General features: G+C 50.7%; 1 protein-coding gene across 1 annotated transcript in view; it reads left to right on the top strand.

Moving 5' to 3' along the window:
• LOC115124607 (AT-rich interactive domain-containing protein 4B-like) overlaps nucleotides 1-18,756 on the top strand; it is a 292,870-nt gene that overhangs the window by 72,318 nt on the left and 201,796 nt on the right. Inside the window, 3 exon segments of the mRNA XM_065002341.1 lie at nucleotides 11,376-11,441; nucleotides 14,556-14,646; nucleotides 16,882-16,961. Coding sequence (XP_064858413.1) covers nucleotides 11,376-11,441; nucleotides 14,556-14,646; nucleotides 16,882-16,961 — 237 coding nt within the window.

Genomic DNA, 18,756 nt, shown 5'->3' with positions numbered 1-18,756 from the left:
GCTCAACCCCTCCAGGCTCCTCTCATCTAGCTCAACCCCTCCAGGCTCCTCTCATCTAGCTCAACCCCTCCAGGCTCCTCTCATCTAGCTCAACCCCTCCAGGCTCCTCTCATCTAGTTCAACCCCTCCAGGCTCCTCTCATCTAGCTCAACCCCTCCAGGCTCCTCTCATCTAGCTCAACCCCTCCAGGCTCCTCTCATCTAGCTCAACCCCTCCAGGCTCCTCTCATCTAGCTCAACCCCTCTAGGCTCCTCCATGGTGCTCTCATCTAGCTCAACCCCTCCAGGCTCCTCTCATCTACTAGCTCAACCCCTCCAGGCTCCTCTCATCTACTAGCTCAACCCCTCCAGGCTCCTCTCATCTACTAGCTCAACCCCTCCAGGCTCCTCTCATCTACTAGCTCAACCCCTCCAGGCTCCTCTCATCTACTAGCTCAACCCCTCCAGGCTCCTCTCATCTACTAGCTCAACCCCTCCAGGCTCCTCTCATCTAGCTCAACCCCTCCAGGCTCCTCTCATCTAGCTCAACCCCTCCAGGCTCCTCTCATCTAGCTCAACCCCTCCAGGCTCCTCTCATCTAGCTCAACCCCTCCAGGCTCCTCTCATCTAGCTCAACCCCTCCAGGCTCCTCTCATCTAGCTCAACCCCTCCAGGCTCCTCTCATCTAGCTCAACCCCTCCAGACTCCTCTCATCTAGCTCAACCCCTCCAGGCTCCTCTCATCTAGCTCAACCCCTCCAGGCTCCTCTCATCTAGCTCAACCCCTCCAGGCTCCTCTCATCTAGCTCAACCCCTCCAGGCTCCTCTCATCTAGCTCAACCCCTCCAGGCTCCTCTCATCTAGCTCAACCCCTCCAGGCTCCTCTCATCTAGCTCAACCCCTCTAGGCTCCTCTCATCTAGCTCAACCCCTCTAGGCTCCTCCATGGTGCTCTCATCTAGCTCAACCCCTCCAGGCTCCTCTCATCTACTAGCTCAACCCCTCCAGGCTCCTCTCATCTACTAGCTCAACCCCTCCAGGCTCCTCTCATCTACTAGCTCAACCCCTCCAGGCTCCTCTCATCTAAGCTCAACCCCTCCAGGCTCCTCTCATCTAGCTCAACCCCTCCAGGCTCCTCTCATCTAGCTCAACCCCTCCAGGCTCCTCTCATCTAGCTCAACCCCTCCAGGCTCCTCTCATCTACTAGCTCAACCCCTCCAGGCTCCTCTCATCTACTAGCTCAACCCCTCCAGGCTCCTCTCATCTAGCTCAACCCCTCCAGGCTCCTCTCATCTAGCTCAACCCCTCCAGGCTCCTCTCATCTAGCTCAACCCCTCCAGGCTCCTCTCATCTAGCTCAACCCCTCCAGGCTCCTCTCATCTAGCTCAACCCCTCCAGGCTCCTCTCATCTAGCTCAACCCCTCCAGGCTCCTCTCATCTAGCTCAACCCCTCCAGGCTCCTCTCATCTAGCTCAACCCCTCCAGACTCCTCTCATCTAGCTCAACCCCTCCAGGCTCCTCTCATCTAGCTCAACCCCTCCAGGCTCCTCTCATCTAGCTCAACCCCTCCAGGCTCCTCTCATCTAGCTCAACCCCTCCAGGCTCCTCTCATCTAGCTCAACCCCTCCAGGCTCCTCTCATCTAGCTCAACCCCTCCAGGCTCCTCTCATCTAGCTCAACCCCTCTAGGCTCCTCTCATCTAGCTCAACCCCTCTAGGCTCCTCCATGGTGCTCTCATCTAGCTCAACCCCTCCAGGCTCCTCTCATCTACTAGCTCAACCCCTCCAGGCTCCTCTCATCTACTAGCTCAACCCCTCCAGGCTCCTCTCATCTACTAGCTCAACCCCTCCAGGCTCCTCTCATCTACTAGCTCAACCCCTCCAGGCTCCTCTCATCTACTAGCTCAACCCCTCCAGGCTCCTCTCATCTACTAGCTCAACCCCTCCAGGCTCCTCTCATCTACTAGCTCAACCCCTCCAGGCTCCTCTCATCTAGCTCAACCCCTCCAGGCTCCTCTCATCTAGCTCAACCCCTCCAGGCTCCTCTCATCTAGCTCAACCCCTCCAGGCTCTTCCATGGTGCTCTCATCTAGCTCAACCCCTCCAGGCTCCTCTCATCTACTAGCTCAACCCCTCCAGGCTCCTCTCATCTACTAGCTCAACCCCTCCAGGCTCCTCTCATCTACTAGCTCAACCCCTCCAGGCTCCTCTCATCTAGCTCAACCCCTCCAGGCTCCTCTCATCTAGCTCAACCCCTCCAGGCTCCTCTCATCTAGCTCAACCCCTCCAGGCTCCTCTCATCTACTAGCTCAACCCCTCCAGGCTCCTCTCATCTAGCTCAACCCCTCCAGGCTCCTCTCATCTAGCTCAACCCCTCCAGGCTCCTCTCATCTAGCTCAACCCCTCCAGGCTCTTCCATGGTGCTCTCATCTAGCTCAACCCCTCCAGGCTCCTCTCATCTAGCTCAACCCCCTCCAGGCTCCTCTCATCTAGCTCAAACCCCTCCAGGCTCCTCTCATCTAGCTCAACCCCTCCAGGCTCCTCCATGGTGCTCTCATCTAGCTCAACCCCTCCAGGCTCCTCCATGGTGCTCTCATCTAGCTCAACCCCTCCAGGCTCTTCTCATCTAGCTCAAACCCTCCAGACTTTTTCATGGTGATCTCATCTAGCTCAACCCCTCCAGGCTCCTCCATGGTGCTCTCATCTAGCTCAACCCCTCCAGGCTCCTCTCATCTAGCTCAACCCCTCCAGGCTCCTCCATAGTGCTCTCATCTAGCTCACCCCCTCCAAGCTCCTCCATGGTGCTCTCATCTAGCTCAACCCCTCCAGGCTCCTCCATGGTGCTCTCATCTAACTCAACCCCTCCAGGCTCCTCTCATCTACTAACTCAACCCCTCCAGGCTCCTCTCATCTACTAGCTCAACCCCTCCAGGCTCCTCTCATCTAGCTCAACCCCTCCAGGCTCCTCTCATCTAGCTCAACCCCTCCAGGCTCCTCTCATCTAGCTCAACCCCTCCAGGCTCCTCTCATCTAGCTCAACCCCTCCAGGCTCCTCTCATCTAGCTCAACCCCTCCAGGCTCCTCTCATCTAGCTCAACCCCTCCAGGCTCCTCCATGGTGCTCTCATCTAGCTCAACCCCTCCAGGCTCCTCTCATCTAGCTCAACCCCTCCAGGCTCCTCCATGGTGCTCTCATCTAGCTCAACCCCTCCAAGCTCCTCCATGGTGCTCTCATCTAGCTCAACCCCTCCAGGCTCCTCCATGGTGCTCTCATCTAACTCAACCCCTCCAGGCTCCTCTCATCTACTAGCTCAACCCCTCCAGGCTCCTCTCATCTACTAGCTCAACCCCTCCAGGCTCCTCTCATCTACTAGCTCAACCCCTCCAGGCTCCTCTCATCTACTAGCTCAACCCCTCCAGGCTCCTCTCATCTACTAGCTCAACCCCTCCAGGCTCCTCTCATCTAACTCAACCCCTCCAGGCTCCTCTCATCTAGCTCAACCCCTCCAGGCTCCTCTCATCTAGCTCAACCCCTCCAGGCTCCTCTCATCTAGCTCAACCCCTCCAGGCTCCTCTCATCTAGCTCAACCCTTCCAGGCTCCTCTCATCTAGCTCAACCCCTCCAGGCTCCTCTCATCTAGCTCAACCCCTCCAGGCTCCTCTCATCTAGCTCAACCCCTCCAGGCTCCTCTCATCTAGCTCAACCCCTCCAGGCTCCTCTCATCTAGCTCAACCCCTCCAGGCTCCTCTCATCTAGCTCAACCCCTCCAGGCTCCTCTCATCTAGCTCAACCCCTCCAGGCTCCTCTCATCTAGCTCAACCCCTCCAGGCTCCTCTCATCTAGCTCAACCCCTCTAGGCTCCTCCATGGTGCTCTCATCTAGCTCAACCCCTCCAGGCTCCTCTCATCTACTAGCTCAACCCCTCCAGGCTCCTCTCATCTACTAGCTCAACCCCTCCAGGCTCCTCTCATCTACTAGCTCAACCCCTCCAGGCTCCTCTCATCTACTAGCTCAACCCCTCCAGGCTCCTCTCATCTACTAGCTCAACCCCTCCAGGCTCCTCTCATCTACTAGCTCAACCCCTCCAGGCTCCTCTCATCTACTAGCTCAACCCCTCCAGGCTCCTCTCATCTAGCTCAACCCCTCCAGGCTCCTCTCATCTAGCTCAACCCCTCCAGGCTCCTCTCATCTAGCTCAACCCCTCCAGACTCCTCTCATCTAGCTCAACCCCTCCAGGCTCCTCTCATCTAGCTCAACCCCTCCAGGCTCCTCTCATCTAGCTCAACCCCTCCAGGCTCCTCTCATCTAGCTCAACCCCTCCAGGCTCCTCTCATCTAGCTCAACCCCTCCAGGCTCCTCTCATCTAGCTCAACCCCTCCAGGCTCCTCTCATCTAGCTCAACCCCTCCAGGCTCCTCTCATCTAGCTCAACCCCTCTAGGCTCCTCTCATCTAGCTCAACCCCTCTAGGCTCCTCCATGGTGCTCTCATCTAGCTCAACCCCTCCAGGCTCCTCTCATCTACTAGCTCAACCCCTCCAGGCTCCTCTCATCTAGCTCAACCCCTCCAGGCTCCTCTCATCTACTAGCTCAACCCCTCCAGGCTCCTCTCATCTACTAGCTCAACCCCTCCAGGCTCCTCTCATCTACTAGCTCAACCCCTCCAGGCTCCTCTCATCTACTAGCTCAACCCCTCCAGGCTCCTCTCATCTAGCTCAACCCCTCCAGGCTCCTCTCATCTAGCTCAACCCCTCCAGGCTCCTCTCATCTAGCTCAACCCCTCCAGGCTCCTCTCATCTACTAGCTCAACCCCTCCAGGCTCCTCTCATCTAGCTCAACCCCTCCAGGCTCCTCTCATCTAGCTCAACCCCTCCAGGCTCCTCTCATCTAGCTCAACCCCTCCAGGCTCTTCCATGGTGCTCTCATCTAGCTCAACCCCTCCAGGCTCCTCTCATCTAGCTCAACCCCCTCCAGGCTCCTCTCATCTAGCTCAAACCCCTCCAGGCTCCTCTCATCTAGCTCAACCCCTCCAGGCTCCTCCATGGTGCTCTCATCTAGCTCAACCCCTCCAGGCTCCTCCATGGTGCTCTCATCTAGCTCAACCCCTCCAGGCTCTTCTCATCTAGCTCAAACCCTCCAGACTTTTTCATGGTGATCTCATCTAGCTCAACCCCTCCAGGCTCCTCCATGGTGCTCTCATCTAGCTCAACCCCTCCAGGCTCCTCTCATCTAGCTCAACCCCTCCAGGCTCCTCCATGGTGCTCTCATCTAGCTCACCCCCTCCAAGCTCCTCCATGGTGCTCTCATCTAGCTCAACCCCTCCAGGCTCCTCCATGGTGCTCTCATCTAACTCAACCCCTCCAGGCTCCTCTCATCTACTAGCTCAACCCCTCCAGGCTCCTCTCATCTACTAGCTCAACCCCTCCAGGCTCCTCTCATCTACTAGCTCAACCCCTTCAGGCTCCTCTCATCTAGCTCAACCCCTCCAGGCTCCTCTCATCTATAGCTCAACCCCTCCAGGCTCCTCTCATCTAGCTCAACCCCTCCAGGCTCCTCTCATCTAGCTCAACCCCTCCAGGCTCCTCTCATCTAGCTCAACCCCTCCAGGCTCCTCTCATCTAGCTCAACCCCTCCAGGCTCCTCTCATCTAGCTCAACCCCTCCAGGCTCCTCTCATCTAGCTCAACCCCTCTAGGCTCCTCCATGGTGCTCTCATCTAGCTCAACCCCTCCAGGCTCCTCTCATCTACTAGCTCAACCCCTCCAGGCTCCTCTCATCTAGCTCAACCCCTCCAGGCTCCTCATCTAGCTCAACCCCTCCAGGCTCCTCTCATCTAGCTCAACCCCTCCAGGCTCCTCTCATCTAGCTCAACCCCTCCAGGCTCCTCTCATCTAGCTCAACCCCTCCAGGCTCCTCTCATCTAGCTCAACCCCTCCAGGCTCCTCTCATCTAGCTCAACCCCTCCAGGCTCCTCTCATCTAGCTCAACCCCTCCAGGCTCCTCTCATCTAGCTCAACCCCTCTAGGCTCCTCCATTGTGCTCTCATCTAGCTCAACCCCTCCAGGCTCCTCTCATCTACTAGCTCAACCCCTCCAGGCTCCTCTCATCTAGCTCAACCCCTCCAGGCTCCTCATCTAGCTCAACCCCTCCAGGCTCCTCTCATCTAGCTCAACCCCTCCAGGCTCCTCTCATCTAGCTCAACCCCTCCAGGCTCCTCTCATCTAGCTCAACCCCTCCAGGCTCCTCTCATCTAGTTCAACCCCTCCAGGCTCCTCTCATCTAGCTCAACCCCTCCAGGCTCCTCTCATCTAGCTCAACCCCTCTAGGCTCCTCCATGGTGCTCTCATCTAGCTCAACCCCTCCAGGCTCCTCTCATCTACTAGCTCAACCCCTCCAGGCTCCTCTCATCTACTAGCTCAACCCCTCCAGGCTCCTCTCATCTACTAGCTCAACCCCTCCAGGCTCCTCTCATCTACTAGCTCAACCCCTCCAGGCTCCTCTCATCTACTAGCTCAACCCCTCCAGGCTCCTCTCATCTACTAGCTCAACCCCTCCAGGCTCCTCTCATCTACTAGCTCAACCCCTCCAGGCTCCTCTCATCTACTAGCTCAACCCCTCCAGGCTCCTCTCATCTACTAGCTCAACCCCTCCAGGCTCCTCTCATCTAGCTCAACCCCTCCAGGCTCCTCTCATCTAGCTCAACCCCTCCAGGCTCCTCTCATCTAGCTCAACCCCTCCAGGCTCCTCTCATCTATCTCAACCCCTCCAGGCTCCTCTCATCTAGCTCAACCCCTCCAGGCTCTTCCATGGTGCTCTCATCTAGCTCAACCCCTCCAGGCTCCTCTCATCTAGCTCAACCCCTCCAGGCTCCTCTCATCTAGCTCAACCCCTCCAGGCTCCTCTCATCTAGCTCAACCCCTCCAGGCTCCTCTCATCTAGCTCAACCCCTCCAGGCTCCTCTCATCTAGCTCAACCCCTCCAGGCTCTTCCATGGTGCTCTCTTCTAGCTCAACCCCTCCAGGCTCCTCTCATCTAGCTCAACCCCCTCCAGGCTCCTCTCATCTAGCTCAAACCCCTCCAGGCTCCTCTCATCTAGCTCAACCCCTCCAGGCTCCTCTCATCTAGCTCAACCCCTCCAGGCTCTTCCATGGTGCTCTCTTCTAGCTCAACCCCTCCAGGCTCCTCTCATCTAGCTCAACCCCCTCCAGGCTCCTCTCATCTAGCTCAAACCCCTCCAGGCTCCTCTCATCTAGCTCAACCCCTCCAGGCTCCTCTCATGTAGCTCAACCCCTCCAGGCTCCTCTCATCTAGCTCAACCCCCTCCAGGCTCCTCTCATCTAGCTCAAACCCCTCCAGGCTCCTCTCTTCTAGCTCAACCCCTCCAGGCTCCTCTCATCTAGCTCAACCCCCTCCAGGCTCCTCTCATCTAGCTCAAACCCCTCCAGGCTCCTCTCATCTAGCTCAAACCCCTCCAGGCTCCTCCCATCTAGCTCATCACCTACAGCTCTCGGCTGTACTTCCCTTTGTAGTCTGTACTGATTTGCAAGCCCTGCCACATCTTACAAGCATCAGAACCGGTGTAGTAAGATTCGATCTTAGTCCTGTGTTGACGCTTTGCCTGTTTGATGGTTCGTCGGAGGGCATAGAGGGATTTCTTATAGGCTTCCAGGTTAGAGTCCTGCTCCTTGAAAGCGGCAGTTCTATCCTTTAACTCAGTGCGGATATTGCCTGTAATCCATGGCTTCTGGTTGGGGTACGTACGTACGTACGGTCACTTTTGGGAAGACGTCATCGATGCACTTATTGATGATGCCAATTACAGATGTGGTGTACTCCTCATTGCCATTGGAGGAATCCTGGAACATATTCCAGTCTGTGCTAGCAAAACAGTCCTGTAGCTTAGCAACTGCTTCGTCTGACAATTTTTTTTATTGATCTAATCACTGGTGATTCCTGCTTAAATTTTTGCTTGTAAGCAGGAATGAGGAGGATAGAATTATGGTCAGATTTGCCAAATGGAGGGCGAGGGAGAGCTTTGTACACATCTCTGTGTGTGGAGTAAAGGTGGTCCAGAGTTTTTTTTCCCCTCTGGTTGAACATGCTGAAAGAAATTTGGTAAAACAGATGTAAGTTTCCCTGCATTAAAGTCCTTGGCTGCTAGGAGCGCAGCCTCGGGGTGAGCGTTTTCTGGTTTGCTTATGGCGGATTGCAGCTCATTCATTGCTGTCTTAGTCTGGGGTGATATGTAAACAGCCACAGAAAATACAGATAGTCTGGTCTACAGCTTACCATGAGATACTCTACCTCAGCAACAGCTTGAGACTTCCTTAGATATCGTGCACCAGCTGGTATTTACAAAAATACTTATTCCGCCGTCCTTGTCTTACCAGACACCGCTGTTCTATCCTGCCGGTACAGCGTATAACCAGCCAGCTCTATGTTGACTGAGCCGCCGTTCAGCTACGACTCCGTGAAGCATAAGATATTTGTCACGCCCTGGCCTTAGTATTTTGTGTTGTCTTTATTATTTTGGTCAGGCCAGGGTGTGACATGGGTGAATTATGTGTTGGTTTTGTCTAGTTTTTTTTTGTAGGTAATGGGATTGTGGTTAGTGGAGTTGTCTAGAAAAGTCTATGGTTGCCTAGAGTGGTTCTCAATCAGAGGCAGGTGTTTATCGTTGTCTCCGATTGGGAACCATATTTAGGCAGCCATATTATTTCAGTATTTCGTGGGTGAATTTTCCTGTCTCTGTGTTTGCACCAGATAGGGCTGTTTCGGTTTTTCATGTTACGTTTATTGTTTTTGTATTGTTCGTTATTATCTTTATTAAATATGTATCAAGACGCTGCATTTTGGTCCTCCTCTCTTTCGATGGAAGAAAACCTTAACAATATTACTGTTTTGAATGTCACGTTGGTAGTTTAATCTTCCGCGTAGGTCATCGATTTTATTCTCCAAAGTTTGCACGTTTGCTAGCAGAATGAAAGGAAGTGGAGGTTTATTCAATCGCCTACAAATTCTCAAAAGGCAGCCTGCCCTCCATCCCCGTTTTCTTACGCAAATCACAGGGAACATTTCTCAATGTGTGGTATTGCAACCAATCAACTGAGCAGCCTGACTTGTTTGCCACCTCTTGTGCATCATTTCTATGAACCATACAGTTGTCAATTCATTATCAATCCAGGGGGCTCTAACATTTAACAGCTGCATGCTTGTCAACAACTGGAATACTTTTACAAATACTTCCAGCTCCATCTGGATTCACACATCAGATCAACATACCTTTTTTTACATCTTCAACTAGAGTCTTGAGTAAAGATTTTGTATGTTACTTTAGGCCCAACTTTTGTCACTTTGGCTTTCCTCGTTATTGCCACAATGTTATGGTCACTATGGGAACTGATATTACTTTGGAGCATTAGTGAAGATGTGATCAATACAAGTGGATGTCACAGATTGGTTGAGTGATAACCTCGGTCATTTTACAGGCATTAGTTTGAAGCTTCCCTGTTTTTTACATTTTTTATTTCACCTTTATTTAACTAGGGAGGCCAGTTGAGAACAAGTTCTCATTTACAACTGCGACCTGACCAAGAAAGTAAAGCAGTATGACAAAAACAACAGAGTTACACATAAACAAACGTACAGTCAATAACACAAAATAAAAATCTATGTACAGAATGTGCAAATGTAGAAGAGTAGAGGGGTAAGACAGAGAGTACAGTCGTGGCCAAAAGTTTTGAGAATGACACTAATATTAATTTCATCAAAGTTTGCTGCTTCAGTGTCTTTAGATATTTTTGTCAGATGTTACTATGGATACTGAAGTATAATTACAAGCATTTCATAAGTGTCAAAGGCTGTTATTGACAATTACATGAAGTTGATGCAAAGAGTCAATATTTGCAGTGTTGACCCTTCTTTTTCAAGACCTCTGCAATCTGCCCTGGCATGTTGTCAATTCACTTCCGGGCCACATCCTGACTGATGGCAGCCCATTCTTGCATAATCAATGCTTGGACTTTGTCAGAATGTGTGGGTTTTTGTTTGTCCACCCGCCTCTTTAGGATTGACCACAAGTTCACAATGGGATTAAGGTCTGGGGAGCTTCCTGGCCACGGACACAAAATATCAATGTTTTGTTCCCTGAGCCATTTAGTTATCACTTTTGCCTCATGGCAAGGTGCTACATCACACTGGTAAAGCGTTTGTTCGTCACCAAACTGGTCCTAATTATGTCTAAAACGCCTCCTCTCAGTCATAATTATGTCTAAAACGCCTCCCCTCAGTCATAATTATGTCTAAAACCCATCCCCTTACTCATAATTACATCTAAAACCCATCCCCTTACTCATAATTACGTCTAAAACCCATCCCCTTACTCATAATAACGTCTAAAAAAACCTCCCCTTACGCATAATTACGTCTAAACCCCTCCCCGTATGCATAATTACGTCTAAACCCCTCCCCTTACGCATAATTACACCCAAACCCCTCCCCATTTACACATAATTACATCTAAACCCCCTCCCCGTATGCATAATTACGTCCGAACCCCTCCCCTTACGCATAATTACATCTAAACCCCTCTCCTTACGCATAATTACATCTAAACCCCCTCCCCTTACGCATAATTACATCTAAACCCCTCCCCTTACGCATAATTACATCTAAACCCCCTCCCCTTACGCATAATTACATCTAAACCCCCTCCCCTTACGCATAATTACATCTAAACCCCTCCCCTTACGCATAATTACATCTAAACCCCCTCCCCTTACGCATAATTACATCTAAACCCCCCTCCCCTTACGCATAATTACATCTAAACCCCCTCCCCTTACGCATAATTACATCTAAACCCCCCTCCCCTTACGCATAATTACACCCAAACCCCTCCCCTTTACACATAATTACATCTAAAATCCCTCCCCTTACGCATTATGTAGGGAGACGGAAGGTTCTATTTAAGGTGAACTGCATCGTGGGTACATTTCCACAACTATCGCTCTGGATTAGAGCGTCTGCTAAATGAATACAATACGAAGTATATCTTTCAGTTATCTTCTCCATCTGACTGACTGTCAACCCCGTGATAAGAACCTGTTGGTTTGTCCCCGTGTTGTAGCAACAATGTAGGCTAGTCACCTAACCCTAAGTTATCAAGACACCATTCATGCTGTTATCCTGTGTATGAGCAAAGGGAAGCGTTTGTGTGTTTGCGTCAACGTGATGCTATGTGGCATCTAGGCTGTCACACAAATGCAAGATTACCACTATTTGATATGATGATCTGACTGCACTACTGACTGTACACGACAGTGTGTAGCTAATATTGTGACAGGTTGTCGCTCCAAGGCCGTGTGATGTGGAGTAATCATCTAACCTCCAGTCCCCTCTTCAGGTGACCTTTAAACCAGACCTGACCACAGTGGAGGTCCATGATGACAGCATCCAAGGCCCTCTAAAGGTAAGACGGCTATTTAACTGTGATCTCACCTCCTTTAGCAATGTTTATATTCAAGTCCATATGAACTGATCCAAACTGTTGTGACTTGACTTTAACATCAATCTGAAGACTGTTATTTATCTAATCCACTAACTATGCTTAAGTGTTACCCGATTTAAATGAATCATGTAACAATTAACTCATTAGGTTCTGGGGCACCACGAGAGAGGTTCTTCTGGGGCACCACGAGAGAGGTTCTTTAACCTCTTAAGTCGATGCATTTGCTTAGTCTGTGTGGATAGGGTGTCTAAATATCCGGTCCTAGACCGGATTAGATACGGTGTCCTGTATGTGTTTGACCAAGAAAAAACTCGAAGGGAAATGACAAGACTCTAGACACCCTGTGGAAGCTGTAGGTACTGCAACCTCAGTCAATTAATTGTGGTTCACGTTTATCAATGGGTTCAAGTAGCGCATGGATATATTTTCCCCATTTTCAGTGATCAGTTTTCCTGTGCTTTTCGATGTAAATGCCGTTCTGGTAAAGCCACAGCAGTGATTTAACCAGTTTTTTAAACGTCTGAGTGTTTTCTATCCACACAGACTAAGCAAATGCATATACTATATTCCTGGCATGAGTAGCAGGGCGCTGAAATGTTGCGCGATTTTTAACAGAATGTTCAAAAAAGTAGAGGGTCGACTGAAGAGGTTAAACGGGTCATTAAAGATCCCATGACACTTATCGTAAGAGTAGGGGTGTTAACCTCGGTGTCCTGACTCTCTGAGGTCACTAAGAGTAGGGGTGTTAACCCCGGTGTTCTGACTCTCTGTGGTCACTAAGAGTAGGGGTGTTAACCCCGGTGTCCTGGCTCTGTGGTCACTAAAAGTAGGGGTGTTAACCCCGGTGTCCTGGCTCTCTGTGGTCACTAAGAGTAGGGGTGTTAACCCCGGTGTCCTGGCTCTCTGTGGTCATTAAGAGTAGGGGTGTTAACCCCGGTGTCCTGGCTCTCTGAGGTCACTAAGAGTAGGGATGTTAACCCCGGTGTCCTGGCTCTCTGTGGTCACTAAGAGTAGGGGTGTTAACCCCGGTGTCCTGGCTCTCTGAGGTCACTAAGAGTAGGGGTGTTAACCCCGGTGTCCTGGCTCTCTGTGGTCACTAAGAGTAGGGGTGTTAACCCCGGTGTCCTGGCTCTCTGTGGTCACTAAGAGTAGGGGTGTTAACCCCGGTGTCCTGGCTCTCTGTGGTCACTAAGAGTAGGGGTGTTAACCCCGGTGTCCTGACTCTCTGAGGTCATTAAAGATCCCATGACACTTATCGTAAGAGTAGGGGTGTTAACCCCGGTGTCCTGGCTCTCTGAGGTCACTAAGAGTAGGGGTGTTAACCCCGGTGTCCTGACTCTCTGAGGTCATTAAAGATCCCATGACACTTATCGTAAGAGTAGGGGTGTTAACCCCGGTGTCCTGGCTAAATTCCCAATCTGGCCCTCAACCATCACGGTCACCTAATAATCCCCAGTTTACAATTGGCTCATTCATCCCCCTCCTCTCCCCTGTAACTATTCCCCAGGTCGTTGCTGCAAATGAGAATGTGTTCTCAGTCAACTTACCTGGTAAAATAACGGACAAATAAAAAATGTAAGAGTTACCATCTGCCAAATTTAACTCTAAAAGGTCTTTACCTATCACATCTATAAACAGTCAATGTATTAATCATAACCTCATATCACATCATTCTGAACAGTCGTAACCTCCTTGCATCTGCAAAAACCATAGCCTTACTACACAAATTGATTTAATTATTTATTTACTAGCAAATGAAATGGGAACAGGATGAAATACAAACTTTGCATCGATTATTGACTGGAGCCAAAAGATGCTGAAAACAGGTCCCTAGCGGAATGACAATATGGCTGCTTGTTAAAGTGGAGAGGGAGAGAGCGAGACACTTAACATGGGTACATTCAGAAACTACTCTCACCAACAGTAACCATATACTTTGCACACGAACCGCCGCTCGGTTTGCGTAAGAAATCATTCATGTATTTACGTGAAATGCCTGGGTTAGCCGGGGTCTCTCGGTGGCAGGGCTGCCTTGGAAAGGGAGTTGGGCCTTTTTCACGGCATACTTGTAAGGCTCTGATTGTCCGAAATGGTTCCGACAAGCCTTCTACTGTGGTCCTTGACTGTAGTCCGGTATGCGGTGACTTGTCGTATTGTCCTGAACAGAACTACAGAGTTCCATTCACGCTTGAAGATGCTTCTTTGAAGATAGGATAGTCAGCCCTGTTGATGGTTCCCAGTGGGGTGATGAGAGTAGCGTAATACGACGGTTTGAGCAGAGTAACAGGATGGTCCTACTTAAATTTGCTTTCGAAGCTACTTTACATAGGACAGCTAATCAGCCGTACCAGTGATCGTCCAGGAGGGGAGTTTATCGTCTCCACCTTGTGGAAGTTCAAACAACTTTAAACGTGCAGCTGCAGCTTCACATCTTTCTGGTCTGATGTGTTTTTCTCTTAACCCATCATTTATACAGTTTACTCATAAGGGGCGGTTCTGGCAAGCTGACACACTCCCTGACCTCACTCCGGGCGCCACTTACTCACTGTGCAAAGTCAATTCTCTATTTTTGCTGCTCAAATCACATCCCTTTCTTAACAAAAATAGTTCAATCATTGTTCATATTACATGCACAACGCATAGTATGGAAACTTCGTATATGTAGTGAGTATAATTTCCAAGTTACAGTATTTCCTTTCTAACATTTTTAATGACATCACAAAACAATAAACAAAATGACGTTGGTGTTCTATAGATTGCCTTTGTCCATTCCCCACGTTCTATGTTAGAAATATTGTTATAGTATTCACTTTTGAGCGTGGTAGAGTTTCAGCAGGAAAAGTCTGTTGAAACAAAGAACATTCGTTGGTGAATGTTGGAGACGGGGACCTGCATCTTTTCCCCTTGATTTACAACAGGGTGTGAGTTGTTAATCCCCACTAGTGCTTTCCTTTCCTGCTCTCTAGGATGAGTGGGGGTCAGCCAGCCAGTCAGTCAGCTATTCAGTCAGCCATCCCAGGCAGTCAGTCAGTCAGCCAGTATTGAATGTTAACAGCAGTATGTCTGGTCTGTCAGGTTGGTGCTGTAGTAGAGGTGAAGAACCCTTATGGAGTGTACCAGGAAGCCTCCATCAACAAGCTGACAGACTGCAGTATATACACTGTTGGTGAGTAACACGCTTTATACACTGTTGGTAAGTATGGAAGGGTTGTCTTTGTCCTGAACAAAGTTCTCTGGTGATATCGACTCCACCTCTATATTGTCTGTCCTATTTTCTAAACTGTCAGGGAGTTGTAATGAAGCTGTGAGGTGGAACTGCAGATCATTGGGTGGTGCAGATACCACACACAAGAGTAGGGATGGGGGTTTGGAATCATTTCAGTAACATGAATTTGTCATATATCGGAAATTCCTGTGTTTTTTTTAAACTACATTTTTAACGTGAGCAGTGCTGAGGAAGGGAGAGGCTGGCGCTCTATTGTGCCGGTGAGATGGGAGCTAGCAGACACAGGGAGGGAGATGCTGGAGCTCTATTGTGCCGGTGAGATGGGAGCTAGCAGACACAGGGAGGGAGAGGCCAGCGCTCTATTGTGCCGGTGAGATGGGAGCTAGCAGACACAGGGAGGGAGAGGCCAGCGCTCTATTGTGCCGGTGAGATGGGAGCTAGCAGACACAGGGAGGGAGAGGCCGGCGCTCTATAAAACCAACCAGCCAGTCTGTTCTCAGCCAGTATAAAACCCACCAGGCAGACTGTTCTCAGCCAGTATAAAACCCACCAGCCAGTCTGTTCTCAGCCAGTATAAAACCCACCAGGCGGTCTGTTCTCAGCCAGTATAAAACCCACCAGCCAGTCTGTTCTCAGCCAGTATAAAACCCACCAGGCAGTCTGTTCTCAGCCAGTATAAAACCCACCAGGCAGTCTGTTCTCAGCCAGTATAAAACCCACCAGGCGATCTGTTCTCAGCCAGTATAAAACCCACCAGGCAGTCTGTTCTCAGCCCGTATAAAACCCACCAGGCAGTCTGTTCTCAGCCCGTATTAAACCCACCAGGCAGTCTATTCTCAGCCAGTATTAAACCCACCAGGCAGTCTGTTCTCAGCCAGTATAAAACCCACCAGGCAGTCTGTTCTCAGCCAGTATAAAACCCACCAGGCAGTCTGTTCTCAGCCAGTATTAAACCCACCAGGCAGTCTGTTCTCAGCCAGTATAAAACCCACCAGGCAGTCTGTTCTCAGCCAGTATAAAACCCACCAGGCAGTCTGTTCTCAGCCAGTATAAAACCCACCAGGCAGTCTGTTCTCAGCCAGTATAAAACCCACCAGGCAGTCTGTTCTCAGCCAGTATAAAACCCACCAGGCAGTCTGTTCTCAGCCAGTATAAAACCCACCAGGCAGTCTGTTCTCAGCCAGTATAAAACCCACCAGGCAGTCTGTTCTCAGCCAGTATAAAACCCACCAGGCAGTCTGTTCTCAGCCAGTATTAAACCCACCAGGCGGTCTGTTCTCAGCCCATATAAAACCCACCAGGCAGTCTGTTCTCAGCCAGTATTAAACCCACCAGGCAGTCTGTTCTCAGCCCATATAAAACCCACCAGGCAGTCTGTTCTCAGCCAGTATTAAACCCACCAGGCAGTCTGTTCTCAGCCAGTATTAAACCCACCAGGCAGTCTGTTCTCAGCCCATATAAAACCCACCAGGCAGCCTGTTCTCAGCCAGTATAAAACCCACCAGGCAGTCTGTTCTCAGCCAGTATTAAACCCACCAGGCAGTCTGTTCTCAGCCAGTATTAAACCCACCAGGCAGTCTGTTCTCAGCCAGTATAAAACCCACCAGGCAGTCTGTTCTCAGCCAGTATAAAACCCACCAGGCAGCCTGTTCTCAGCCAGTATTAAACCCACCAGGCAGTCTGTTCTCAGCCAGTATAAAACCCACCAGGCAGTCTGTTCTCAGCCCGTATAAAACCCACCAGGCAGTCTGTCTCACCTCTCCTTCATCTCTCTCTTTATCTCTCTCCCTCATCTCTCTCTTTATCTCTCCCTCATCTCTCTCTTTATCTTTCCCTCATCTCTCTCTTTATCTTTCCCTCATCTCTCTCTTTATCTCTCTCTCTATCTTTCCCTCATCTCTCTCTTTATTACATCTCTCTCCTTCATCTCTCTCTTTACCTCTCTCCCTCATCTCTCTCTTTATCTTTCCCTCATCTCTCTCTTTATCTTTCCCTCCTCTCTCTCTTTATCTCTCTCTCTATCTTTCCCTCATCTCTCTCTTTATCTCTCTCCTTCATCTCTCTCTTTACCTCTCTCCCTCATCGCTCTCTTTATCTTTCCCTCCACCTTTCCCTCATTTCTCTCTTTATCTCTCCCTCCCTCCTCTCTCCCTCAATTCATGGCTCTCCCCCCAGTGTTTGATGATGGTGATGAGAAGACACTGAGGCGTTCCTCTCTCTGCCTGAAAGGAGCACGTCACTTTGCAGAGAGCGAGGTAAGTCTCAGTTGGACTCTCTCTCTACCACAGTTTAACTACAGGCCTTCGTTCCAAATGGCACCCTATTCCCTATTCTAGTGCACTACGTTTGACCAGAACCCTGTAAGGGGATAGTGCACTAAGCCCTGGTCAAAAGTAGTGCACTATATAGGGAATACGGTGCCATTCGGGAAACACTCACCTAACCTGTCTGTATATTGTTATAAATGAACCAGTCACCTAACCTGTCTGTCTATTATTATAAATGAACCAGTCACCTCTCAGCTCTAACCTGTCTCCCATCTCTCTCTAACCTGTCTCCCATCTCTCTCTAAGCTCTCTCTAACCTGTCTCCCAGCTCTCTCTAAGCTCTCTCTAACCTGTCTCCCAGCTCTCTCTAACCTGTCTCCCAGCTCACTCTAAACAGCTCACTCTAACCTGTCTCCCAGCTCACTCTAACCTGTCTCCCAGCTCTCTCTAACCTGTCTCCCAGCTCTCTCTAACCTGTCTCCCAGCTCTCTCTAACCTGTCTCCCAGCTCTCTCTAACCTGTCTCCCAGCTCTCTCTAACCTGTCCCACAGCTCTCTCTAACCTGTCCCACAGCTCTCTCTAACCTGTCCCACAGCTCTCTCTAACCTGTCCCACAGCTCTAATTAACCTGTCCCACATCTCTCTCTAACCTGTCCCCTAGCTCTAACCTGTCCCCCAGCTCTCTAACCTGTCCCCCAGCTCTCTCTAACCTGTCCCACAGCTCTCTCTAACCTGTCCCACAGCTCTCTCTAACCTGTCCCACAGCTCTAACTAACCTGTCCCACAGCTCTCTCTAACCTGTCCCCCAGCTTTAACCTGTCCCCCAGCTCTCTAACCTGTCCCCCAGCTCTCTCTAACCTGTCACCCAGCTCTCTCTAACCTGTCCCCCAGCTCTCTCTAACCTCTCCCACAGCTCTAACCTGTCCCACAGCTCTCTCTAACCTGTCCCGTAGCTCTAACCTGTCCCCCAGCTCTCTCTAACCTGTCCCACAGCTCTCTCTAACCTGTCCCCTAGCTCTAACCTGTCCCCCAGCTTTAACCTGTCCCCCAGCTCTCTAACCTGTCCCCCAGCTCTCTCTAACCTGTCCCCCAGCTCTCTAACCTGTCCCCCAGCTCTCTAACCTGTCCCCCAGCTCTCTCTAACCTGTCTCCCAGCTCTCTCTAACCTGTCTCCCAGCTCTCTCTAACCTGTTTCCCAGCTCTCTCTAACCTGTTTCCCAGCTCTCTCTAACCTGTCTCCCAGCTCTCTCTAACCTGTCTCCCAGCTCTCTCTAACCTGTCTCCCAGCTCTCTCTAACCTCTCCCACAGCTCTAACCTGTCCCCCAGCTCTCTCTAACCTGTCCCCCAGCTCTCTCTAACCTCTCCCACAGCTCTAACCTGTCCCACAGCTCTCTCTAACCTCTCCCACAGCTCTAACCTGTCCCACAGCTCTCTCTAACCTGTCCCGTAGCTCTAACCTGTCTCCCAGCTCTAATCTGTCCCCCAGCTCTCTCTAACCTGTCCCCCAGCTCTCTCTAACCTCTCCCACAGCTCTAACCTGTCTCCCAGCTCTAACCTGTCCCCCAGCTCTCTCTAACCTGTTTCCCAGCTCTCTCTAACATGTCCCCCAGCTCTCTCTAACCTGTCCCATAGCTCTCTCTAACCTGTTTCCCAGCTCTCTCTAACCTGTCCCCCAGCTCTCTCTAACCTGTCCCCCAGCTCTCTCTAACCTCTCCCACAGCTCGTCCCCCAGCTCTCTCTAATCTGTCCCCCAGCTCTCTCTAACCTGTCCCCCAGCTCTCT

This window comes from Oncorhynchus nerka, linkage group LG16 (genome assembly GCF_034236695.1).
Source record: "Oncorhynchus nerka isolate Pitt River linkage group LG16, Oner_Uvic_2.0, whole genome shotgun sequence".
NCBI classification, from domain to species: Eukaryota; Metazoa; Chordata; class Actinopteri; order Salmoniformes; family Salmonidae; genus Oncorhynchus; species Oncorhynchus nerka.
This window is presented reverse-complemented; position numbering and strand designations above follow the sequence as displayed.